Raw genomic sequence first — 24,814 nt, 5'->3', positions numbered from 1 at the left:
ATCGAGATTACTTAAGCAACCACAGAAACATAAATTATTGGACTCAACAGCATGCAAATAACAATAAAACACATTTACAAAAAACAATAATGATATATATATATATATATATATCTTGTTTTTCTTGATTTTTGATGAGATGTGAGGGTTTGAGAACTTCCAAACGCTAGGAAAAATTTTGGGTATATGCTTAAGAAACTTGTTGAGCAAGCCAATCGTTAGGTTTCTAAAAAAAATGGGATATTATAATAATATAATAATATTTTTATTATTGAGTGTATATTTGTAAAATTGTTTTCCCATCAATCGACTTTGATATTCAAACGTTCAAAAAACTAACACAATCTCGGGCTCAATCTCACCCGAGAAAGGCCCGAGAAAAACCATTATAATGAGTATTCAGAAAGCGTGCTATTTTTTAAATGTGAAAAGTAAAAGGGGTTATTTTGGACAATTTCTCTACTAAATACTCATTTTCCATCTTTAATGTTAATTTATGTTAATTTATGTTAATAAATTAAAAATTATTAAAAGAATTGTAATTAATTAAGTTCTGCTATTTTTCTACCACTTCTAAAATTAAATATAAATTTTCACTCATAGAATTTCATTAAATATGGAAAATGAATATTTAGTGAATAACTGAGGCTAAAAATATAAAATCTTGAAATTTAGTGACCAAAATGAAACAAAACTGACACACAAGTGGAGATAACCTAGAAAAAATTTTATACTAAATTTACTTAGGGATGCACTAGTTTTTTTTTTCCCTTTCTTTTCTAAAATTTTATTTATTTACGGAAAGGCACTAGCTATTTTTCTTTATTTTATTCAGATGAATAATAGAAAAATTCATATAAATAATTTTTTTAAAAAAATCTCAAGCATATTTACAGGAAAAAGTTTAAAGTGCTTTTTTTTTTTACTTTTTACTCTAAAAAGTAAATATTTTTAAATTATTTTTTATATTTAAAAAGACCCTAGGATAATATGCATATGGATTTTTCTTTTACGAAAATAAGACTTCATATGAAATTCTGTATGTACCAATATCAAAGGAGAATTTTGAGTTCCATTTCCACTCCTTGAAATTTCATGAGAAAAATGGTGTGGTTGCGATCAAACTGAGATGTCCGTTTCTCCGTGGCTATCTCCCAAACAAAACCTGGTTCGATTCACTACACCAACTGCTTCAGCTCGAGATCATCTTCCATTGATCCGTTCGAATTTCGCGAACGCTTTCGCCGGAGGACCGGCGGACATGGCAGTTAACTCCGTTCGAGTAGCCGTCGCTCAAATGACCTCCATTAACGGCCTCTCTTCCAACTTCGCCATCTGTTCTCGCCTCGTCAAAGTATGTTAACTCACAGCATTCTTCATTGTCTGTATCTTAATTATCATTTTATCACTGCATTTGTCGATATCTACAATGTTTTGAACACCTTTCATAATTGATCGGAATATTATGAATCAAGGTAGTTAACAGCCTAATTTTTGTTTGAAATGCTTGGCTTAAGTTATGTATAGGAGTAAATTGTCGGTTCTTATGTAGAAAGAAAAGAATAAGGAGTACAAACAATCTGGTCACGAGTTTAGCTCGTCGCGATATTACTCTGAGTTGATGGTTTTCCGCTTTCCGCTGATCGGAGGCTTCTTCTTCTTCTTTTCTTCTTCGTAATCTGGAGAGATGCATAATTTCCGCCGTTTTCCGCTCATTTGTCTATATCTTCAAAGTTCAAAACATCTTTCCCAATTGATCGAAACTTTGTCAATCAAAGTAGTCAACAGCCTAATCTCTGTTTGAAATGCTTGGTATAAGTTATGTACGGGAGTAAATTATCGGTCCTGTTGTAGAAAGAAGAATGTAAGGAGTACAAATATTGGGTTAGGAGGTTAGCTCGTCGAGATGTTACTCTGAGTTGATATTCGCTGTTTTCCACTAATCGGACGCTTCTTCTTCTTCTTCTTATCATTCTGGCCAGTTTCTTGTATTAGTTGTGAATGCAATTTGTTATCATGAATATATGAGCTCTCGATTAGAAAACAGTGGATTTGATGTCTGGCTGACTGATTTATCAACAAATTTATCGTTGTTCCTGTTTTCAAATGATTTTGCTTTCAGCTAATCAAGGTAACATGATTACTTACATATTCATAGGAAGCAGTCTCAGCTGGAGCAAAATTGATATGCTTCCCAGAAGATTTTTCTTTTATGCCTGCCAATGATGGGGAAAGTCAAAAAATTGCAGAGCCTCTAGACGGACCAATTATGAATCAATACTGCTCTTTGGCAAGGTTGTTCATAATTCTTTGGCTGTTACATCTCTGTCCAAGACACAAAAATGAATACTCAAAATTTAATCTCTATCATCCCAGTAATTTTAGTGCATCTTTTTGTTTGAGTTGCTTCTTTACAAAATATATTGTGAATATACATTTATGATAATTCAAATGGGTTTCAGATCATGTATATAGGCATAATCTACGCTAACAAATAGTGATTTCCTGAGCATCTTTAAAACGTCTTCTAATTTTTCTGTTTACTGAGTAATTTGCAGAGAATCCAGCATATGGCTATCACTTGGAGGCTTTCAAGAAAAGGGACCCGATGATCAACATTTCTACAACACACATGTCATAGTTGACGACACTGGAACCATCAGGAGCAGTTATAGGAAAATACACCTGTAATACACTTGCAATTTATTTTATATTGATGCATGTGCGTTTGTGAGAGAGAAACAGAGATCGCATACCTTAGGGCACTTGATTGAATTTTACATTTGTAATTGTGAAAGTTATTTCATTTGTGTTGGAAGCTAATGTGACTGATAAATACATTTCCTGCATTATGTTATGTGAAGGTTTGATGTCGACGTTCCTGGTGGAAGAGTATATAAAGAAAGCAGTTATACAAAGGCAGGTAAAGTCCGTAACATCTTATGAATGCAGAATTATGCATAATGGTTCTCTTTCATTTTTCCTTTCTTCATTATGTTAAGAGACTACCCCTAGAGTGGCTACAAAGTCAAAGTAATTTGCGGTGAGGCAATGTGGCATGAGTCAGTTATATTCAATGATTTGGCAAAATTTTGTGCATCTTAATAAGTTATTTATATTTTAGGAGAAGACATTGTAGCAGTTGACAGTCCTATTGGACGACTTGGTCTGACCGTATGCTATGATTTGAGATTTCCAGAGCTCTACCAGCACTTGAGATTCCAACACAACGCTCAGGTATGAAAGATTCAAGTGTGTATCGATATAACATTTTCCTGGCTGCTAACGTTTGAGTTTGGATAAAAACTGGCAGGTTTTATTGGTTCCTTCAGCTTTTACAAAAGAAACTGGGGAGGCACATTGGGAAATTCTTCTTCGCTCTCGTGCAATTGAGAATCAATGCTATGTAAGAATTCCTTTCAACACACTAGCATACCAGGTTCTCTTTTTGTTTAACGGATTTTGGGGGAAAATGACTTTGAAAGGTTATTCTGTTTCATTGTTAACCTTCTACACTGAAAAAATAAACATAAATGCATTGTCAGGTCATAGCTGCTGCTCAAGCGGGAAAAGCTAATGAGAAAAGAGAGTCTTATGGTGACTCCTTAATCATTGATCCATGGGGTAAAATAGTTGGTCGATTATCTGGTGAGAACTGTTCTTTTTCCCCTTCTAGATTCATTTTTCACACCTTTTATGGAATGCCAGAAAGTTATCTTGTGGCTAGTCCTACTAACTATGAATCTCATCTTCCATCATCTGAGCATGAAATAAATCCCAAATGTTCTCAGTTACTCACAGAGATACTAGCAGACTGCTAGTATTTTTTGCCTCTTTAAAATCTAAGTAGATGAATAAATTCTCCTCAATAATCAACTTGTATTAATGATCTTACATAGTGAGGAAGCATAATGTCCTGATGTTGCTGTAAATTTATCTCTTAATATAAACGAGGAGATTCACTCTAAGATTAATTTTTATTATGTTAACATTTCATCGTGGTCTGATGCCATGGATGCCTCACGATGGCAAATTATTTTAATGAATAATACTGTACCAGTTCTGCACTGCTTACAGTAGCTCTAAACTTTTTACCCTAGTTACAACTCTATGTTCCGAATAGTTTTTTCACATTTCATAACTATAAACAAAGGTTAACCCAGTCAATTTTATGTCAGAACTCTTAACAACCAACAGATAAGGGGTAAGTGTACAAAATCTAGGTTGAAGTTTTGGTTTGCATCTGAAATTGTTTCAATACTCCAATGTACTCTATTGAAAAGAACAATCAACATTTCTCGAGAATAATGTACTCTCACTAGGATGCTTTATATGTTTTAGATTACAATATTTTCCGCAGAGTGTGTAGAGAAACGATAATCTGCATGTAGTTTTCTATGCCGATATTTCCCCTTCATATTTCATTTATTTCAGATCGGTTAGCAACGGGAATTGCTATAGCAGACATTGATTTTGATTTGATCGAGGCAGTGAGGTCAAGGCTTCCAATTGCCCAGGTAAGTTCAATTACGTTTTATTTACATAGAACCTGTGAAATATGACTACTATGTTCTAGTTTCAGTGTGTCCTGTATTTTAATTTGAAAATGTGGTATAGCTTTCTACTCATCTTAGAAACCCTCTTATTAGTGACCGTTTCTTATAGCCCAAGTGAAAGAAAAATTGGTTAACATAGACTTTGGGTTTCGTCTATTTTGGTTTCAATATCAAATTTTAGTTATCATACTTCTATATCATCATTCTTTAAAAATTGTGAAAATCTATTCACAAAGGGTCTTCCCTTGCATGAAAATTATTATGAATCTAGGTAAACTAAATTTTATAAAAATTAACTTGAGATTTATTGAAAATACGATTAAATTTAATGTTTATTGAAACCACAAAATTAAGATTGGATAACTTAGAAGTATGGAACTAGGTAAAGTGACCAAAACAGTATTTTAATTGAGAAAAATTTAACGTTTGGTCGAAGTGAAGGCTAGAAAAAGTTTATTCGACTATATTGAAGTTTTTTTTCTAAACTTAGTGTTTGTAATACAAATATTTAGCGTATGAAACTAGTTAATACAGGTGGGTTTGATTTACAGAAATTCAAAAAAAATTTCCATTTACATCTTAAGAAGTTGCTTTAAGTTTACACACAAATCACAAGCAAACTTCTTTTAAGAAATAGAAAAATAGATCGCAAACAACATTGTTTCATAATTTGTTATGTTAAAAGCATTATATTCCATAAGTCTTCTTTACATTTCAGCAACGGAAGCCCTTTGATTTCTGGAAACCAGCGTCAACGTGACATCTTACCCATATCCAGGTGCAATTTACATTGTTTTTTTAAGGGATCATTACAAATATAACAATCAGACTCAAAGGATTAACAGATATGACATAATATAAAAAAATTACAAATATGGAAAAATTTATATGGTCTATCAATGATAAATCATATCGCTGGTAGGAATCTATCAATGATAGATTATATCGTTGGTATCGTTGGTATCGTTGGTAAGAGTCTACGAGCGGTAAAAGTCTATGTTGATAGACTTTACCATATTTGCAATTGTTGATATACACTTGGTTATTATCTCTAAGAATATCATCGTTTGTAATTACCCTTTTTAAAGCTTTTATACTTTTAACATTCTTCTGTACATTTCTCAGTCAACTGGGACATAAAATTGATGTAATGCTTTTTTTTTTCTTTTTTTTTTAAATTACAATTTTAGTTTTTATATTTTCAAGTCTATTTTTATTTGTTCCCCAAATTTTAAAAAGTATTTGATTAATAGATTCCCAAACTTCCAATTAGATGTCTAATTGGTGTACTCATTCGTTTTAAGTCCTTGAACCATTCTCTCCCTCCCTCCAAATTTTTATCAAATAGTTAACTTTAGTTAGTTTTTTTTTTCCCCCTTTTAATTTCTGACTTGCAGACACCAAATTGAAACATTTAATATTCAATTGACATCATCTTTTTTTAAATTTCTGACTCATTACTTTGGTGTTATTGAAATCATTAACACATTACATATTCAATTGGAAGAAAATTGAGCATGCATTTAATGGTTTATCTAATAGAAGGTTCTCATATAATAAGTGATCAAGATTTTTGGTGTTGTGGAATGACCACATTTCATTCATAATTTGACATATTCACTATATTGTTTATTTTAGAGATTTCATGTTCTTAAATATGGCTATTATAACAAAAAAATGAGACGAGCAATTTTATTTGATAAGGAAAATGATGCTAAAATTTATGGTAAATAGTTTGGATTTTCAATCAAGATATTTTAGGATAACAAGACTCCTTTCTCTATCTCTTCTCAAGTCGATAGCATGAATGTTGGATTCACTTCGGGATAAATGAAAATTTCATACTATTACGCTATTAAATCCTACGAATGTTAGTATTGTAGTAAAGGTAAAAGTCATAATTGATAAAATTATTCAAATCAAAATGATTAATGACATATTTGGGAGTGATTTTGAAATGATTAAATCACTCTTTTGAATTTAATGGTATAAAAATCATATTTAAAAGTGTGAACCCAAATATTAAAATGATTGGATGAAACTCACTTTAATAATTCACTCAAAAACAAATTATTTTCAACAAAATCACTTTCAAATTTCCCTTAGTTGGTTTGAGATTTCCCTGTTAATGGATGAATTTATGCCTTTGGTGGATGAACTTCTATTGCATGCTTTTAATATTGATAATAAAAGAATTTTAAGAGTTTGCTCTCAAAGTATAGCCATACATGACACTTTCTTGGCACGGTAAGGAAGTAAATATGGACAATTTTCTCCATTTAAAATATATATATATATATATTACCTTAAATTTGATATGTTGTATCAATTTTAAACATCAAATTTGGTAGTTGTATCAATTTTAACCTTAAACTTCTAATTTCATCCATTTAAATCTCAAACTAGAACAATTTATATCGATTGCATCCTTAATTAAGTCTCATTAGGATGAAAATTGATACAATCTATCAAATTGGGGTTTTAAATTGTGACATTAACCACAAACTAGAATAATTTATATCGATTTACATCTTTGATTAAGTCTCATTAGAGTTAAAATTGATACGATCTACCAAATTGAAAGTTTAATATTAAAATTGAAATAATTTGTCAAGTTTGAGGTTTAAATTAATTGAATGAAAAGTTTAAGATTAAGATTGATAAAATTTGTAAGTTTAGTGTCAAAATTGAGTTGTCACCTTATTTTTTAATGCAGTATAAGACCATTGAAGAGAACAACATTTTGGTAGTTCCAACTTCTAACAGTGAAGCATAGGACGCATTTTGGATTTCTTTGAAATGCTTTTAGCTATTTTACAACATTTTGGGTATGTTTAGAGAAATTTTGGCGTTAATGTTAGGCAAATGTTGAAATTAAATTTAGAAGAATCTAAAATCATAATCTTGGTGAGGTGATTGATCAATAATTATCTCAAAATTTTACCCTCATTTCATTTATTCATTGAAATGCCGAATTTACCCCTACATTTAAGAATAATCTTTTTTTTTCTTCGCAGTAATTTGATAATTCTAAAATCACTTTTGAAACTAAACATAATAATTCAAAATTACATTTATAAGTTTGAAACCAAATATCAATATGATTGAAAATCAATTGGATCTAAATCTCTTTCTATTTAATCTACTACTTCAACCATCACGCCCTATATAGATAAAATAAAACTAATTTGAAAATGCTTTAAACATTTTTACTTCTAGAGGAACCAACCTAATAAAAGTACCATTCTTCAAAAAAAAAAAATTGTCATAAAATAATTGAAGAATTCCATACCAAAAATTTACCTCTTGCTTATAAAGAGGGTATAAGCTAACTAGATACAGCAACAAAATGTGAGGTCAAGTTAACCAAACAATCATTATGTTTTTATTTTCAAAATCTTCCACTTCGTCGAAGATCCCAAAATCAAAAAGGCAAACAAATCAAAAGACTGATTTGCAAAGTAAACTGGGCATTTATCCAAGGTAACTGTGCAATTTACCTGTTACTGCAGGCAGGACTCGGTAAAATCCTCCAGGTATAATTTTTCCATTTTTACTGCAGTCGAAATTCCCACGTAGAACTGGGAGAAGAAAGAAGGTCAATAGATTTACTAGCAATTGTATCTTTTAAAATTGTTATCTGACCTTCCTTCAGCAAAATATCCTCTTCCAACGTCTCTATCTTTGATTTCAACATATCAACTTCTGAGTTCAATAGCATGTTCTTTTCCCTGTTTTTGTTTACTTCTTCCAACATCATGTCTCTCTCCTTCGAAATTTTCTCTAATATGTCCTTTAGAGTTTCTAATTCCCTTGTAGACTCCTCGAGACCGTTATGTAATTTGTTTATGTCCTCATTTTTCTTCAGCAACTGTAAGATAACGAAAACTGAAGTTTCAAATTCGATGGATTCTAGAATTGTTGGAACCAAAGGAATCGAGAATATATTATTAAGAAGCGTAGATACAGTTACGAAATCAAAGATATGGCTACGGTAAGGATATATGTTTATTAAGGTCTCGTTTGGTAACCATTTGATTTTTTGTTTTTGGTTTTTGAAAATTATACACATTTTCTCTCAATTTCTTACTATGGTTTTCATATTTACTAAGTAAAATAGTTGAGTTCTTAGTTAAATTTCAAAAACAAAATATACCTTAAAAAAAAGTTCTAAAAAATTGGCTTGATTTTAAAAATACTTAGAAAGTAGATAACAAAACAAGAAATTTAGAAATAGAATAGGTATTTATAGGGTTGATTTTCAAAAAACTAAAGACCAAAAACAAAATGGTTACAAAACATGGTCTAAAATACACATTTGTTAAAATATATGTCATTTTTATACCATGAGACAATCTCAAGCCAATGAGTTTGATGTATACCTAACTTCCAAAATTTATTACTTTCGTTTATTTGGTATGCTTAACAAATTTTTAATAAATGTCTGAGCCAATTTACTCTATATGACTAGTGTTTGACATGTGTTTATAATTTTATAAGTGCCCGATATATATCTAACGCGTGTCCAACTAAGTGTCAACTGTGAGTATCTAAGTGTGAACATGCTGCTTCATAGAATATATTTATATGCCACATTACAGAACTCGAAAGGGAAAATTGATGTCAATACAAGCTGCATATCTCAAACAAATTAGCATAAAATCAAGTAGAAGACTGCAAGAAATTGTAATGTGATAGATTATATAGAGAGAAAAAGACAATAGATTTATATATTTTCCAAATTTTTAGTGGTCAAAATTAGTTATGAGGAACCATAATAATCAATCAGAACTGATATTAGACCTGATAGGTTGAAAATAACACATGCAAAAACATTCCTAAAATTTCATAAAGTATCAGTCATGCATAATGATGATGAAGCCATCATATTCAACAAAATTTATCTTCAAGATCAAGTTGAAATTAAGAAACTACCTGAAGTTCAAGATCTTTCATCTTATGGGTAAGGCAGGAAAGGCTATCCATTCCATTCTGGACTTCACATTTTAGTATATCATTCCCTCTTACTGCTGTCACCAGTTCAGCTTGCAATTGCTCCATTTCCAGCTCTTTAGAGTATAGTTTCTCTCTCAATAGGCTTGAAAATAAAGTTTCTGCTTTTAGTTCAGATCTTAAACCATCCTAGAAAGTAATACAAAACTGTAAATGTCGCGGCCATAGTAAAAAAAAACAAGTTATAAAACCAAAATAAGCCGTATGGATTTACCATTTAGACATTTTTCCCCACAAAAGGAAACAACTAAAAATCAACTCTATGATTTATATTTAGGTTTTTATTTTTTTTTTGGAGGAAAACCAAAGGCGAGAGTTTGGATTCAGTATAATGTCCCATTTCAGGGCAAAATCAGAAATTACTCACCTCTGCATATTGACAACTGAGTTGTAGTGCATTATCTACACCTGAACTCTGAGAAGTGGAGTTAGACTTCGCTTGCAACAACATAGATATTTTCTGTAAACTCATTGTCAGGCTCTCGATTCCATGCTTGAAGCTGCGAATTTTCATTTCAGATTCAAGAAAAAATTGTCCATATAAACCATTCTTGATGTACTCTATTCTATGCTTAGTTGGATGAAACTGACCAACTTTCTCTTTAATGAACTCGAGTAACTTGGAACAAAATTGAGTACTCTCATTTAGTAATACCAAACCTTGATTTTGAAGATGGTAAACACGAGCTGACATTTCATTATCCAACTTGAAGGTTATAGCACCACTCTCATTCCCATTTTCTTTTAAACGAGTCAATATTTTTATATTCTCATGTCGAAGAGAATCAACTTCAACTCTATAAGATTCTAACTCCTTTCTCAAAGCCAGTTCCACTCCTGTTAATCTCATCTGTTCCATCTTCAATCTTTCAAATTGCTTATCAAGTTTCTCCACTGGTTGAATATTACCAAATTGCTCACTTAATCTTTCCCGCAAACCATCAATAGTCTTCTCTTGTTCGTTGCAGGTCCTCAATAACCTTGTGATTGATTTATGTAACTCTCCGCACTCCTTCTCTTTCTCCTCAAAATTCTTTCTGATGCAATCCATGCCTTCTATTGCTCCCCTGTAATCTTCTTCTAATTTAGAGAGGTTTAGCTGTAAATATTTATTTTGTTCATTCTTTTCATCAATTCTAGCTGTTAGATCCAGGATATTTTGCTCGAGATTAGTTGTTATGCTTCTGTTCTCTGTTTCCATCTTGTTTAAAGAAGAAACCTCTCTTTGTAGTGAGACATTCTGTTCAGCTAGCTCTCTAACTCGCCCCCTTAGCCCCTCTTCCTCTAATTGGTACTTCTCAAGCTTGAATGACCAGTCACTTGACCTTCTGTCTAGTTCCTTCTCTAGTCCTACCTGCAACTCAATTTTCTCCTTCTCCAGTTTCAAAGTTCTGGACTCCAATTCTGCATTTGCCTGTCTAAGCTCTTTTCTGGCACACGTCCTATCAGCAATTCGAGACTGTAGAAGGTTTGAAATTTCAAGTGCCAATGTGAACCTCTCCCCATTGAGATTTTTAATTATCTGGATCAGATCTGACACATCAAATTTCCTATATTGATTGAAACGTTCTTGTTCAAGTTCTTCAGACAGAAACACAACCCTCTCCTCTGCTTCCTTGGCCCTTTTTTGTAATTCTCCATCAAAATCCTCATTAGTTTCACCAGGCTTACAACTCTCATAAATGTGTCCGCTAACTGTTTCCCAAGGCTCATCTGTAGGGAAACATGGTTGGGTCGCCAAATCTGAATTAGGATCAAAGCATCCATTAGATGATCGACTATGAATATCTGTAACTGTGATGGGTATATTTTCATCAAGCTCTTTTGAGGTCGCTTTAGGCACAACATGATGTTGTGAGAGTCTGTCAACAACATTCTTTGCAATACTTCGAGGTGAGTCGTTCCCAAATCCATATTCTACCACTTCTCCAGACAATAAACGAGAATGGGAACTTTTAGCTTCCCTGGATGAATAGGATCTTGGTTTATCTTTAATACTAGCAGATGTTGAAGCGTGTAGCAGACACTGAGCTCGTGGAGGCCGCCACCCATTATTCCTCTGAAAACACTTATTCATGGATCCATTTATTTCCTGGTGTTGTTCACCATCAATGTAGCGGTCTAAGACCCTATTTGAAACAGAACTGACGCTATTGGAAGAATTTCCTGAAGAATCATAGCAAGTTCTTGAGCATGGCCTAACAGGTCCTGAGGTATAGTAATCATGTGGCATTTCCAGCTGCTTTGCTTTGAATTGCATCTCTCGAGACGGACTTTGGCAACTAACAAAAACCACGAGATCACAAATTAAACTAAAGAATATTATGGTACAACCAATCAAAAAATATCATATGCTCCATACAACTCAGTACACATTTTTCATCATACTATATAGATAATCTCTGATCATGATCTTAATATTTCATCAGAATAAACATCCTTACCGAGATGACTGTTCATGTTGCCGTTTAAAGCCACTACTAGCATTGCCAGGAGATCTACTTGGATCACTTGAACCATAAAAGTCTATTTGACCTTGGTCTCTAAATGCAGCCGAAGATAACGACCGGGTCCTTCTAAGTTTAGGACCGGTGCTGGACCTTTCACTATCATCTATTTGCTTCCCGGACCTGGTACTCTGGGGACTACTTCCAGCCTTATCACTAATAGAACTACTCTTCCTACCCTCTAATGGATGTTCTAAGTGAGTTTCGCTTTCATTTGTCGATGGAAGAGCTAAATTATGTTTCCCATTACCAGTGCCAAACGATCTAAAAAATAGCTTCTTCATCTTCTGTTCTGACTGTTGATTATTGAAGTTTTTGTCCTTCAATCCCAATACTTTTTCTCCATACCACGCCTGATACAATCACTCTAGACCTAGAAAAGAGCATCGTTAATAGAGAGAAACAGAGAAGCAAGATCGAAACATATATACAAAATTCTACCATCAAAACGACGAGATTTTCGACACATGGAAGAAAGACAAAGAGACTGATTCTCTTAAGATGACTATTGACTAAGAAATTATCCAAAACGAAAGAGTTTACATCTTCCTCATATACAAACCGCGAAAAATTACAGAAAACATTTTAAAAAGAGCGTTTCATCCAGATTTTCATTCACAAGTATAACAGTTGAAGGGAAGAAAGGATAACACAACAGAGTATGTAAAGGAACGACATCTAAATCTCAACGAGAACGAAACAAACCCGAACATGGAAAGTATTCAGCTCTGGTCGAGTCAATTTCCTCTCTCGCTGCTACAATATCTTACATCAATGAAAAAACTCCAAAAAACAGAAAACCGAAGATGAGCATTATCATTTCACTCACTCGTCCAAATGATAAACGGAAACAATAACAATAATCCTCCTCAACTTCATTAGACACTAGCGATTCAGAAAAGAACAAGAAAATCAACTACAATCTACACAAATAATTTCACACTGATTGCAGCAATCAAAAGTCATAAATTCGTCAACATACCGACAGTCTCCGGGTTCTTTCTCCTCTGAATTCAAAATTCAAATCACCAAAGACAACTCAGAATTCCGAAATTTTAGGGAACTAGAAATCAAGCATTGAATGCTCAGAGAGTTGGCGGTATTGCATGGCCGGCGACTACAGCAGTTACAATTCTGGCGGGGATTGACAATGATTGAACGATTGACGACTAAATTACATACGAAATTGAGTGGAAATATTGCATTCAATCCAAACTTCCATTGTCAAGATTTCTCTTCCTTTATTTTCCTTCTGATTTCTGACTGTTTGAATTCTGGAAAGGGTAGTTTTTGTCCGAAAAATATATTTAAATTTTCTTTGGAGCCGCTAATAATGAGGAAGAGGAGCGGGATTCGTTGGGTAGTGATAGAGTGAGGGTGAGTACACGTACACCTTTTTTCTTCACCAACCAAAACAAGATACACATATCTTAAAAGATTTTGTTTTGAAGTTTCAATTTAAGTTCTTATATTTTACTTTTTTTTTTTTTTAAACCTCTTACTTTTCCTAAATCTAAAATTTGGTCACTCAAATTAATTTTTATCAAAATTGGTCCATAATAATAATTTTCATGAAAGAAAATCAAATATGTGAATATGTTTTCGAGATTTATAGTAAAAAAACTATAGATGATAAAAAGTTTTTTAAAAAATAACAATAAATTAGTATTGGGGACTAAATTTTAGATTTATGTACATTGACTAAAATTAAACAAATTTCAACGTTTGAGAATCAAAATGGTATTTTAACCAAAAAAATCATAATAATAAGTTTAAATATTAAGTTGGTCTTTGTATTTTCAATTTTGGTTCATTTTGAACCTCTTGCTTTTAACATATTAATTTTGATCGATGTAGTTTCAACTTTAATTCATTTTACTTTATATACTCTCAAAATGTTCATTTTGATTTCTGTACTTTCAAGTTTAGTTATTTTTTTTAAAAAAAAAACACCAATTTGCTCCCTTTAAAATAAAGGGAAAGATATCAAAATGATCCATTTTTAAAAATAATGACATTTTGAAAGCACATAAGATCAAAATTAGTGGAAATTGAACATACAAGAAAACCAAAATAAACATTTAAAAGTATATAACCAAAATAAGTTATATCCTTCTTAGGAGCAAAAATAATAAATTAAATTCAAAAGAATTGAGATTAAAATAGTATTTAAAGGTATACTCTAACTTTAAAATTGATTCCTTTATAAATTACATTGAAAATAGATTCACAATCGACATGTTTTGTCATTAAATAGTTGTGAATAATGATTTTTCTTGTATAAAAAAATGTTATTACTACTTAACCAAATTTTTTAAAAGTTTGCAACTAATTTTGAGATTGATTGAAAGTACGTAAACTAATAGATAATGAAAGATTAAATTAAATGGAAGAAAATAACATCATATTGGATTAAAAATCTTAATTCAATATTATCGATGGTTTTGTATTTTATATACATTTGTAGGTAGATTTGGACTAAAGGGCACAATCAACCTTAAACAATTTTGCATACTACTAGACCAAAAAAAGGGTGAAATTTAAGCTGAAAATCACATGGGAAAATGAGGGTTTGGGTCGAACGAACCTACTCGTCTTGGTTTCCAATGAATGGGACATATATCTAACCCATTTATGGCAGAGGGTAGACAAGAGTTTGGACCAAATGCCCAAACTAACATGTTCGACCTTAGCCAAGATCAAGCATTGTCATTTGATTAATAAGACATGCTAAACGTGTCGGATAGTTCATTGGACTTGAGAAGAAGATTTGTAATGTCTTTCACTCATGAAGTAGAACCCAGCATAAAACCCTAACCTGCGTTCGGGCGGGAATTTAGGAATGGTACATGAATATATTCAAATGCACATTTTTTCTCAATGGCTAATTTATAAGAATGTCAAACACAGGCGCAGAATCCGATATAAAAATTTATAGATTTTATACTTCTAAGTTATAAACCCTATTTTAATGTCAATAAAATTTATTTTTAATGATTATATATATACATGCATAGATGAACATGACCATATATTTTTTTAATCCAACATTTTTGGTTCAAGGGGGGTGTATAATGTATTCTTATCACTGATCGATTATGAACATCGGAATCTGATTTTTCATCGTCATTCCTACACTTCAATTTCTTAGTACCTTTCGTCCAATACAATTCAAAGTTTTCTCTCCAAATCCACATCTCTCCGTGTCCCTCTTTGCGTCTATGGAGGTCGATTCCATTCCCAACGGCTCCGCCACTGAAACCGCCATGGCAAATGCCGCCGCCGCAACAATCACCCCTACACCGTCCAAGTTTACCGGATTGGCGGAGTCTCTAAAGCTGGAACATCAGTTTCTTAGGGTTCCATTTGAGCATTACAAGAAGACGATTCGAGCTAATCATCGCGTTGCTGAGAAAGAGGTCTCTGCTGTGATTTCCAGCGTCACTGAAGCCGCCGATCGCGATAGCATGTCAACGGAAGAAGCCGTACATCACTTCAATTCGCTTGTATCCAGATTGCAGGGGTTGAAAAGAAAGGTAGTTGATTCTAGGTTTTCCTCTTTTTTCTTTTTTTAATTTATTTTCCTGAATATCTTATTTTATAATTCTTTTAGCGAAGGTCAATCTTGCGACGGATAGCTGCTTTCTAGGATGTTTATTTTGCCTTCTTCGTAAAAAGAATCACTGTACTGTATCCATGATTTCATCTGTCGCTACTCAGGGGCACGTTTTCCTTTATGTAGTTGAATTTTGATGAATTCGATTAATTGATGTGGTTTTTTACTAGGGTTATACGGGTAGCTGGTAAGAACTGTGTGGTAATATTGGATTACACTTTAATTCTTGAACTAACTAAAGTAAAATAAAATATTGGATTGGCCTTTCATGACAAAGAAAAACTTAACCTTTCTCTGATCTTTCGTTTCTTTTTGTTGTTAAGTTGGAAGAGGGCAGTCGCACAGAGCAGATGCAAGCACAGAAGTGTCGTGCTAGATTTTCTCATTTAGAATCGGCTGATGCTGATAATTTGACGGAATGGAACAGCACACGCTTGAAAAGGATCCTTGTGGATTATATGCTGCGGATGTCGTATTTCGACACCGCAATGAAGTTATCAGAGAGCAGCAATATTCAGGTTTGTACACTTTTCTCAAATTATATTCCAAACTGCAGTGGGTACCCAGGTTATCTGTCTGTCAACATTTTGATTCTTTAAAGAATTTCTGCCTGCACATCATTTATATACTGATTTAATGAGGATACTTTAATGCTTGAAAGAGTTTATTACAATATTTTGATCACAAGCATTTGAGGTCAGTGCTGAGTCTGCTGACTGATCACCTTCTTGCTTCCTTTCAAGTAGTAGTGAATCTAGTGATTAATATATGCACTATAGTTTTTCGCTGTGGAGAAAGGGGGAAAGTTCTTTATTTATCTTGATCAAAAAAGTGTTTCCTTGTAAAAGAATGGTTCAATTTTATTGATAGAAATGTTTACGATTTTATGGCAAATATTTTATCATTCTAAGTTGCAGTTAAGTGTAAATGAAAAGAGATCCGTTTTACAAGATGGTTGTGTATTCCATAGATGTATAGCTGTTGCATTAACTGATAAAACCTTGATGCAGTTTATTTTTTTTAGTAGAAAACGTACTTTCATCAAGATAAAATGAAAGAAGGGACACTTCAAACCTAACAAGGGACTGTATCTCCTCCCCCCGAGATTACTCAAACCCCTAAATAATCCTTCCTTTTCTCCACCATATCCCCCGAACAATTGCAAATAAGGTACATCCCCGCAGAATGCACCTCTTTATCACAAAAGGGGGATGGAAGATAATGTCTTCTGTAATGACTATGCACGTAATATCTGTTGAGGCAATCCAAAAGAAGGAGGAGATTTTTGTATTCTGAAATATACAATCTGCTTTTGACTATTTAGTCATAAATCTCAGGATCTTGTCGACATTGATGTCTTTCAAGAAGCCAAAAGGGTTATTGATGCCCTTCAGAATAAGGAGATAGCACCTGCACTTGCCTGGTGTTCAGATAACAAGTCGAGGTTGAAGAAGTCCAAGGTATATGTGGTGGTTCTCAAGAGTCTTTCATTTACATAGCTAATACATCTGGAGGTATATCAACAATTATGATGCAATTGAGTTCTTTGTGTTGTAATTTATTTGTCATGTTACTTGTAGGCTTGGTTTACGTGTTTCATTGCAACTCCATACCATTTCAGAAGTCATTTAATGATGGGAGTGTAATGGTGTATGGTTTCTCAATGAAAGCTTGGTTATTCACTAGAACATAAAAATTAATAGTGTATGGTGTCTCTGATGGGTTTGTGGATCTCCTAGACTTAACTGTGTTCATTTGAAAAAAGCTATTCCTTATAAACTAACTTAATTGGTTTATTATGTTTTTATATTGTTGTTCCTGCAATATGGGTGGCTTTTCAAGGTTTATGGAATCAATATTAATGATGGATTGAGAATTTAATTGTAGAGAATAGCCTGGGGTCTTTTATTATTATTATTATTATTTTATTTTCTTACCTCTTGAGTTGTAACTGTTTATATGTTTCTATTATTAAAAAAAAAAAAAAAAGTATTGTTTATTACAATTTAATTGGGACATGTTTTTATTTGATCACTCTGTGAGTGATTAAAATGTGAATTTAAAGTACACTATTAGTGTTTATAATTGTATTACATAAAAATAGTGTATATGTGTAGTAGCTCATTAAGTACGGAACAAACGGTTAAAAACTATTTGTTTATCAAGAATTTGGTATCTAGAACTTCTTAGTATTAGGATGTATAGGTTGTGGATGAACAAAGGATATTTCCTTTCTTGAGGAGGGGATGGGTGGAGGTTGTAGATGGCCCCAAATTTCCAAAATGGGATTGGTGAAGGTCGTTATTGGTTTCGAGAAATTTCTTATCATAATATAATTCATTTCAAATCTGCTCCATATTAAAAAGAAACTCCACCTTCCCCTTCTTGGGTAATCTTTATAATTATAATATTTTCTTACAATATGGGGCAACTACCATGCTTGTATAGTATCATTAGGGTATCATTGTTCTATAGCCATAATTTTGTCATATTACCAATAATTTTTTGAACGATTTCAAATGCAGTTGGTTCTCTTTCAGCTTGCATAACTTGTTGCTTTTTATTCATGACAGAGCAAATTTGAGTTCCAATTGAGGCTTCAAGAGTTCATAGAATTGGTTCGAGCTGACAAGAATATGCAAGCTATTGCATATGCACGGAAGTACCTTGCTCCATGGGGAGCTACCCATATGAAAGAACTGCAGCGTGTCATGGCAACTTTGGCTTTCAAGAGTAGTACAGAGTGTGCCGTATACAAGGTGAAATGTCTCATCCCGTTTCTGTCGGTTTAAGCAACTTAATTTCATTAGCTCTTAAAACTGAAAGCTGTGCATTTTTTTCTGACCAACCAAATATATATACATATATTGGTGATGCTAGTTTGAACCATAGATAAGCACTTAGGGCCTGTATGTTTTACAGGTTTTTCCATGAGATTTACCTTTAATTTTCTTGTTTGTTTCACATATTTCAGTTTTTAAAATCCAAGATATTATTATCCAAGGAACTTTAAAACCGCATTTGCATGGGTTTTTTAATATCTTACAAAAGTGTGGGATTTTTATGTTTGGGAGATGACCAACAAAAATATAGTTTAATTAATTAATAAATTAATATCAAGTACTCATTATTATTAATTTTTATTAATTATGACTTAATAAATTTCGACAAATATCTTTACTATTAATATTTTTTGCTATCATTACTATTTAATATAATTTATTATGATGATGATGATTTTCAATATTCTAATTAATTTACAATAACTTTATTATTTTTAGTAATTAATTTAAATTAAATAATTATGTTTAATGAAGGTTTAATATAAAATTATTAATTTATTTTTATTTTTATTGATTAAATCAGGCTAATTTTCTTTTATGACTATAATAATTGTCTCTTGTATTTAATTAAGTAATTATTTAATTTTGGTTTTTATATACAAAATTAGTAAATTGAACACACATTCAACTTCCAGACATTAGTTATCCTGCATGTCCAAACACAGACATTAATTATCTCAGACATTTAAAATTCATTCAAATCTCAAATATTTAATGTTTATACCCATAAAACAATGTCTACGATCCAAACGGGCCCTTAGAGAAAATTATATCATACAAAGAAATAGTTACCAATTTACCCTTCCTGTCTCAAGTCTCTTAGAATGCAAATGTTGTTATCCTAGTCTTCTATGAATATGATATTTTATACTAGCATTATGTTTGTACTCGATATTGAAGCTTGTACTCCGTCTAAGTTGATGTGAAGCCATATGGTATAATTTATTTTTCCCTTTTTGTGCTTTATAGGTCTTATTTGAACCAAAGCAGTGGGATCATCTTGTGGATGTATTTAGACAAGAGTTCTGCAAAATATACGGCATGACGCTCGAGCCATTGCTAAATATTTATCTGCAAGCAGGCTTATCTGCTCTTAAAACTCCGTATCCCTACTATTTACTTGTCTCATATACGTGTCGGGTGATTAATATTCACTGCAGTTTAACTCAGAACCCCTCAACTTGGCAAGCCAACTTTTCGGAAATTGAGGAGTGCTTTTAAAAATTCTTAGTGGGAATGCTCTGGTGCTTTTTCAATAAATACTTGAGAGAAAAAGTTTTTCACCTAACAGTATTCCCATGTTCATCTTAAGTTTACTCCAAAAAGAGAATATTGCATCTGAGATAATCTTTCATTCAACTAGTATGAGTACAGATAAGTTTGCCTTGACCTGCTTAGATACTGCTATGAGGATGATTGCACCAAGGAAGACCCATTATCACAGGAAAGTTTTAGAAAGCTGGCAGTCCCATTGCCTTACTCGAAGCAGCATCACTCGAAGCTTGTGTGCTACATAACGAGAGAGCTCATGGACACCGAGAATCCGCCTCAAGTTCTTCCAAATGGTTATGTCTACAGCACCAAGGTTAGCATCATTTTGTTTGTATGGATTTTTCAGAAAATTTATAGCGAAGTTCCTTACAAAATGCTTTAGTTCATGCTCGATACTGTTTCATGGCAGGCTCTGGAAAGAATGGCCAAGGAAAACAGTGGTAAAATCACTTGTCCAAGAACAGGGTTTGTGTGCAACTACTCAGAGCTGGTGAAGGCATACATATCATAGAGTTGCAACATATTGGTAGGTGGAAATCACATTTCCTATCATCTCTATGCTTTGTTTCTTTATACTTGTGATTATGAATATGGCCCATGAATCTATGGAAATAGATATTTCAATGTGGGATGGGGGAAGTATATTTTTACAAAAGAAATTTCCTTGTATGTTCCAAGAATGATGACATGTAAATAAGAATTAAACAGCTTTGTTCTTTCTATTTTGTGGAAAATGTTGTATTCTTAGAAACCTTGTTTTGAAAATGAAGCTTCTTTATTTTGTAATCTACTTTTTCTAATTATCTTTTGAAATTTTTGTTTCCAGTTATTCAGTTGCGGATTTCAAAGTGGTGTAAAACACAACAAAAATTAACTCAAAAAAATACCAAAGAAATGAAACAAATAAATTTTGAATGTCTCTAGAAGTATCAACAAAAGTATTGATATATCTAATTAAGAAACAATTTTTTTTCGCTCATGTTCAACATTTTTGGCTTAAAAATTAAAAATAATAGAATCAACCTTCTTTAAGATGGAGTATAAACAATCATCTCTAATATTATTCTTTAGTACTTAATCAACATTTCCATTGTAGAAATAGAATCTAGGAAATAAGAAAGTTCCAAGGTACTAAAAAAACAGTAGCACTGAAATCTCTATAATTTATCCGGTACGATCAAATATCAAGGAAAATTCTTAAATATATTTGATCATTCTTACTTGAGAGGATGCATAACCTTCCTACCGTACCAAAATTCTCTTTTAAAATTTTAATAATTCGAAGCACAGTAGTTTGAGCAATGTTGAGATGGATAGAAATCATAAAACGATGTATTTAGATGCACTTAACTTAAAATGCTTACAAAATTAATGCTCCACTTAAAAAAACAAGCTTAGAAATCTATACAATTACTTTGAATTAACTATACACAATAATAAGTCTTTCTTCTTCAGCCCAAACTTATGAGAACCAACTATGAAAGCAAAGCCATATTATAAGGTTTCACAGGCGAGTTGGATTCAACAGTCTAAGAAAGATTTACAAATTTTAGACCTTTTGTTCTATTAAAATATATATATATATATATATATATATAGAACTCATAAGTTAGTTCGAACGAGAAAATGCCATCATCAACTAAAATGACCAAACAAAAAGGATAAAAGATAATAAGAAGCAGATTATTAATATATAACTTATGATAATTAAGCTGGGAGATAAATAGACAAAATACGGTGCTGATGAACAATTTGAGGCGGGATTCAATCACAATACAGATCTATTTAGAAGTCTCTCTTAAGGCACAATTCGCTTTATAAAATTCAACGCAAATGCATGTGTTTAAGCAGAAGCAAAATAAGGACTGTCTATCATGCAGACTCACTGCCGCCCCTTGGAGAACCATTTTGATCTTCGTCGTTTACAGGACTCCGTTCTTCTCTAGGCAACGGACTGGGGCTGCGACTGTAGCCATTTTCTTCCCTCCGGTAGTTTCTACTTCCACCACCACTGAAGTCCTCGCCTTCATCCATAGGACTCCTGCTCCTTCCTCTTGGGCTTCTGCTTCTACCTCTAGGACTGTCGCGGTTTCCAGGAGACAGACTACGTCTTGCCTCTTCAGGACTCCTCTCATCGGGAGTGGGACTACGTTTCATAGTTTTTGGAGGAGGTGACAAACTGTGCCTCTTTGGGCTTGACCTGCCTCTCGGGCTCCTTGATCGTTTATCTGATCGCTCAAGGCTTCTCTCTCTTTTTACAGGAGATCTTGATCGACTGTGGACACAAGACACAGTTGTTCAGTAAGTTATATTCATAAAGCCTACAGTTCAATACTTGCATCAACAAAATCATGACAATGTGGAGAAAGATGAAAACAATGACAGACTTGATGAAAATGGTTCACAATTGAAACAAACCTGTAGCTACGACCTCTGCTGTAACTACGACTGCGGCTTCTACCACGGCGAGGGCTTGGTGACCTTGAGTAACTTCCACGCCTATGCCATACAACAAAAGAAAAAAAAAACCAGAATGATCAATGCGGAGAATTAAGAGGGAAGGGGAAAAATAACAATTGAAAAGATAGCATACTTCAATTTCTTAGGACTGTTCTGGCAATTCTTCTCTATGTGACCACGTTCGCCACATCGATAACATTTATTTTTCCAGTCTCCAGCCTTGCAATCTCTGGCCCAGTGGCCGTCAATCCCACAATTGAAACAACGCCCAGTTCCTGGAGGCCCTCGACCAAGATACTCACGAGATCCACCAGGACCACGGGGTACCTAAATCAAAATCATAAATTCTCATTACATTCAAAAGAAATATATAGTTCACAAAATTAATATAAAAGATAAAAACAAGCTTTAACTTACCTGCAAAAGCCAGGAAAACTACACAAAGCCTTTATAAGAATTAACAAGTGTAACTATGGAAATGGTAAAATTGTACATGAACATGATGAAGGATATATTCCAAGTACCATAATAATTCAAATTCACATAAAAGACAGGAATCTACCATAGGCGGGAGACATAGTTAATAGTTAACCACTTAAAAGGATAAAAATGATAAGTAGCCTGGAAAAGTAGAGGCAACTGTCTGAAAGAAATTGAACAGTTTATGAAAGGTTCGACAGGAAAGATTATGGAACATACCCCTTTAGCTATTTCCACAATGATTCGACTTCCATGAACATCCCTCCCATTTAAACTATATCTTGCGTCGTCAGCATCACGGGGATCGCTAAACTCCTGTTATCAGATGTTTAAGCAGATAGACCAAGAAAAAAGATCACACTTGCAAAAATTAACATACACCATCAAGATAGAAAATGGATGCTAACATATAGTATTTTTTTTCTTGCAAGTATAACTTGAATAAAAATTTAAGAAGTAAAGGGAGGGAAATACATACAACAAATGCATAGTCTCGCTTCATATCCACATCGCGTACTCTGCGCAAATTGGTTCCAGAAACAGGTAAGGCCATCATTTGATACAAGTATCAAAGGGTTGACACCTCGCCCCTCATAGATGAACTAAACACCATTCTGAGATTCTTGGCATTTCCATAAAAACAGGCAATAACATAATAGAAAGACTCGCCAAATCCACCAAGGGAACCCTCTCACCATAGACCTCCAGGTTTGGCATAAGCCAAGAAACCTTCAACAAGATCACTCAAGTTAAACCACACAGACCCATCAACAATTCCACACTTTCATGGATATATCAAAATACACATTTACAGTCGAGCACCCAAAAAAGGGCTTGGCAAATACCTCAAGAGGTCTCGAGAGAAGTATCAATTAAATATTTACTCTGACAGGGATGTTAGCAAACCGGACAATAGAAGGGGGGAAAAGGCATAACTAAACACAAAAATAAATACTTCCCGTATTCATCAAATTAATGTTAGCACACAAATTCGACCAGGATTGAATAGTACACCAAACAAGAATCTGCAATACCTTCCATAACGACTGAAGAGGTCATCCAGATCACGGGACCTCGTCCGTGAAGACAGGCGCCCAACGTAGAGCCGAGTACCACCATAACGATCGTCATATCGAGGCATTTTATCTAAAAATCAACAACCACGGTACCACAATCAGCGACAGTATTCAAAAAAACAATTACTTGAGCAGGTATTCAAAACAAAATACGTTGAAACAAATAAAAATATATACGATTCAAATATTTGACGAATCAAAGAGGAAAGTCTAGAAATTTCTTCAATATGCACAATAGAGACCACACAAAACCTTGATTGAGCAAAAAAATCAATAGAAAAATGCTATGAATATGGAGTCGGAGGATTCGATGAGAGAAAACCTAAAAAATTCGAAGGAGGAGGCGAGGCGAGGCGCACCTGAAAACAATAAGGATACGAAACCCTAAATTTCAAGTCTTTCGCAAAAATGATTTCCGAAAGCCGCTCCCTACCATTTTATATTCATTTCTTTTACTAAAACAGCTGTAGGCCCACGTTGGGCTAAATTATTTGAAACGGGCCTCGGTAGCTGGGCCGGGCGTGCTCAAATGGTTATGTATTTCAAAACTCTTTCTGTAACAATTTGGTTTTTTTTATTTTTAAAAATGAATTTCTACATGAAATGTCTAAAGAATGGGTACATATAACGTTAATATCTTAAACATTTCATTAAAAAAAAAAAAAATTATTGATCTCCGTATTTTCACTAATATCAATGGTTATTTAAAATTTAGCTCTCACCTACGTTTTTTTATACATTATCTCCTCCATATTTCACACTCATCTCTTCCTCCCTCTCTTTTCTCCTTCCAACGATGTGTGTTTCAGACAGTAGATGACAGTGTGGGGAGAGAGAATTTCTGAGCGGACACAAGCAGTTTCGACGCGGGCTCGAGCAGACAATGACATGGTTGTAGACAGATGGCGTGGTACGAGGCAAAGCTTCCAGCACCGGGCACAAGCAAATCCGATGTGGACTCGGCTAGATCCAGTCAACGACGGTGCGGGCT

At 33.4% G+C, this 24,814-nt stretch overlaps 4 protein-coding genes across 9 annotated transcripts; 2 read left to right on the top strand and 2 right to left on the bottom strand.

The window, feature by feature from the left end:
- Positions 1–996: 996 nt before the first annotated feature.
- On the top strand, positions 997–5,754 carry LOC120082187 (Nitrilase/cyanide hydratase and apolipoprotein N-acyltransferase family protein). The gene is made up of 9 exons (XM_039037447.2): positions 997–1,354; positions 2,159–2,295; positions 2,559–2,687; positions 2,865–2,923; positions 3,125–3,237; positions 3,314–3,406; positions 3,546–3,648; positions 4,435–4,517; positions 5,275–5,754. Exons 1-9 carry the CDS (start codon positions 1,130–1,132, stop codon positions 5,314–5,316), a joined length of 984 nt encoding a protein of 327 aa, XP_038893375.1. The 5' UTR covers positions 997–1,129; the 3' UTR covers positions 5,317–5,754.
- A 2,355-nt stretch (positions 5,755–8,109) lies between these two features.
- On the bottom strand, positions 8,110–13,515 carry LOC120082186 (CAP-gly domain linker). Of its 3 annotated transcripts, none has more exons than XM_039037443.2 (5): positions 13,059–13,511; positions 12,014–12,449; positions 9,937–11,851; positions 9,492–9,698; positions 8,110–8,427 (listed from the first exon to the last, which is right to left on the bottom strand). In XM_039037443.2, exons 2-5 carry the CDS (start codon positions 12,358–12,360, stop codon positions 8,110–8,112), a joined length of 2,787 nt encoding a protein of 928 aa, XP_038893371.1. In that variant the 5' UTR covers positions 12,361–12,449; positions 13,059–13,511. The 3 variants fall into 3 exon arrangements, with proteins under 3 accessions (XP_038893371.1, XP_038893372.1, XP_038893374.1); XM_039037444.2 differs by having other exon boundaries at positions 12,014–12,443; XM_039037446.2 differs by lacking the exon at positions 8,110–8,427 and having other exon boundaries at positions 9,498–9,654; positions 13,059–13,515.
- A 1,376-nt stretch (positions 13,516–14,891) lies between these two features.
- Positions 14,892–20,593, top strand: LOC120082040 (LisH/CRA/RING-U-box domains-containing protein). The gene is made up of 7 exons (XM_039037257.2): positions 14,892–15,612; positions 16,016–16,210; positions 17,030–17,152; positions 18,266–18,451; positions 19,505–19,638; positions 19,934–20,120; positions 20,217–20,593. The coding sequence occupies exons 1-7, from the start codon at positions 15,298–15,300 to the stop codon at positions 20,316–20,318; spliced, it is 1,242 nt and encodes a 413-aa protein (XP_038893185.1). The 5' UTR covers positions 14,892–15,297; the 3' UTR covers positions 20,319–20,593.
- An 897-nt stretch (positions 20,594–21,490) lies between these two features.
- LOC120081827 (uncharacterized) lies at positions 21,491–24,322 on the bottom strand. Of its 4 annotated transcripts, none has more exons than XM_039036999.2 (7): positions 24,183–24,322; positions 23,782–23,893; positions 23,226–23,265; positions 22,967–23,062; positions 22,401–22,594; positions 22,226–22,306; positions 21,491–22,082 (listed from the first exon to the last, which is right to left on the bottom strand). In XM_039036999.2, exons 2-7 carry the CDS (start codon positions 23,886–23,888, stop codon positions 21,680–21,682), a joined length of 921 nt encoding a protein of 306 aa, XP_038892927.1. In that variant the 5' UTR covers positions 23,889–23,893; positions 24,183–24,322; the 3' UTR covers positions 21,491–21,679. The 4 variants fall into 4 exon arrangements, with proteins under 4 accessions (XP_038892927.1, XP_038892928.1, XP_038892929.1 ...); XM_039037000.2 differs by having other exon boundaries at positions 24,146–24,258; XM_039037001.2 differs by having other exon boundaries at positions 23,226–23,476; positions 24,183–24,247.
- Positions 24,323–24,814: the final 492 nt, after the last annotated feature.

Source organism: Benincasa hispida, chromosome 7 (genome assembly GCF_027475165.1).
Source record: "Benincasa hispida cultivar pf3 chromosome 7, pf3_genome.v1.1, whole genome shotgun sequence".
NCBI classification, from domain to species: Eukaryota; Viridiplantae; Streptophyta; class Magnoliopsida; order Cucurbitales; family Cucurbitaceae; genus Benincasa; species Benincasa hispida.
Note: the sequence above shows the minus strand (reverse complement) of the source record. Positions and strands in the feature narration are given on the sequence as shown.

Excerpts from the sequence above, each read along its gene's own strand:
- LOC120082186 (XM_039037443.2), bottom strand. The coding sequence starts at position 12,360 with ATGAAGAAGCTATTTTTTAGATCGTTTGGCACTGGTAATGGGAAACAT. Across the intron at positions 11,852-12,013 it reads CAACATGAACAGTCATCTCG|TTGCCAAAGTCCGTCTCGAG; the intron begins GTAAGGATGTTT and ends GGTTTTTGTTAG. Across the intron at positions 8,428-9,491 it reads TGAAAGATCTTGAACTTCAG|TTGCTGAAGAAAAATGAGGA; the intron begins GTAGTTTCTTAA and ends GTTATCTTACAG.
- LOC120082040 (XM_039037257.2), top strand. The coding sequence starts at position 15,298 with ATGGAGGTCGATTCCATTCCCAACGGCTCCGCCACTGAAACCGCCATG. Across the intron at positions 16,211-17,029 it reads CAGAGAGCAGCAATATTCAG|GATCTTGTCGACATTGATGT; the intron begins GTTTGTACACTT and ends CATAAATCTCAG. Across the intron at positions 20,121-20,216 it reads GTTATGTCTACAGCACCAAG|GCTCTGGAAAGAATGGCCAA; the intron begins GTTAGCATCATT and ends GTTTCATGGCAG.
- LOC120082187 (XM_039037447.2), top strand. The coding sequence starts at position 1,130 with ATGTCCGTTTCTCCGTGGCTATCTCCCAAACAAAACCTGGTTCGATTC. Across the intron at positions 3,407-3,545 it reads CAATTGAGAATCAATGCTAT|GTCATAGCTGCTGCTCAAGC; the intron begins GTAAGAATTCCT and ends ATGCATTGTCAG. Across the intron at positions 3,649-4,434 it reads AATAGTTGGTCGATTATCTG|ATCGGTTAGCAACGGGAATT; the intron begins GTGAGAACTGTT and ends CATTTATTTCAG.
- LOC120081827 (XM_039036999.2), bottom strand. The coding sequence starts at position 23,888 with ATGCCTCGATATGACGATCGTTATGGTGGTACTCGGCTCTACGTTGGG. Across the intron at positions 22,307-22,400 it reads AACAGTCCTAAGAAATTGAA|GCGTGGAAGTTACTCAAGGT; the intron begins GTATGCTATCTT and ends TGTATGGCATAG. Across the intron at positions 22,083-22,225 it reads AGCAGAGGTCGTAGCTACAG|TCGATCAAGATCTCCTGTAA; the intron begins GTTTGTTTCAAT and ends TTGTGTCCACAG.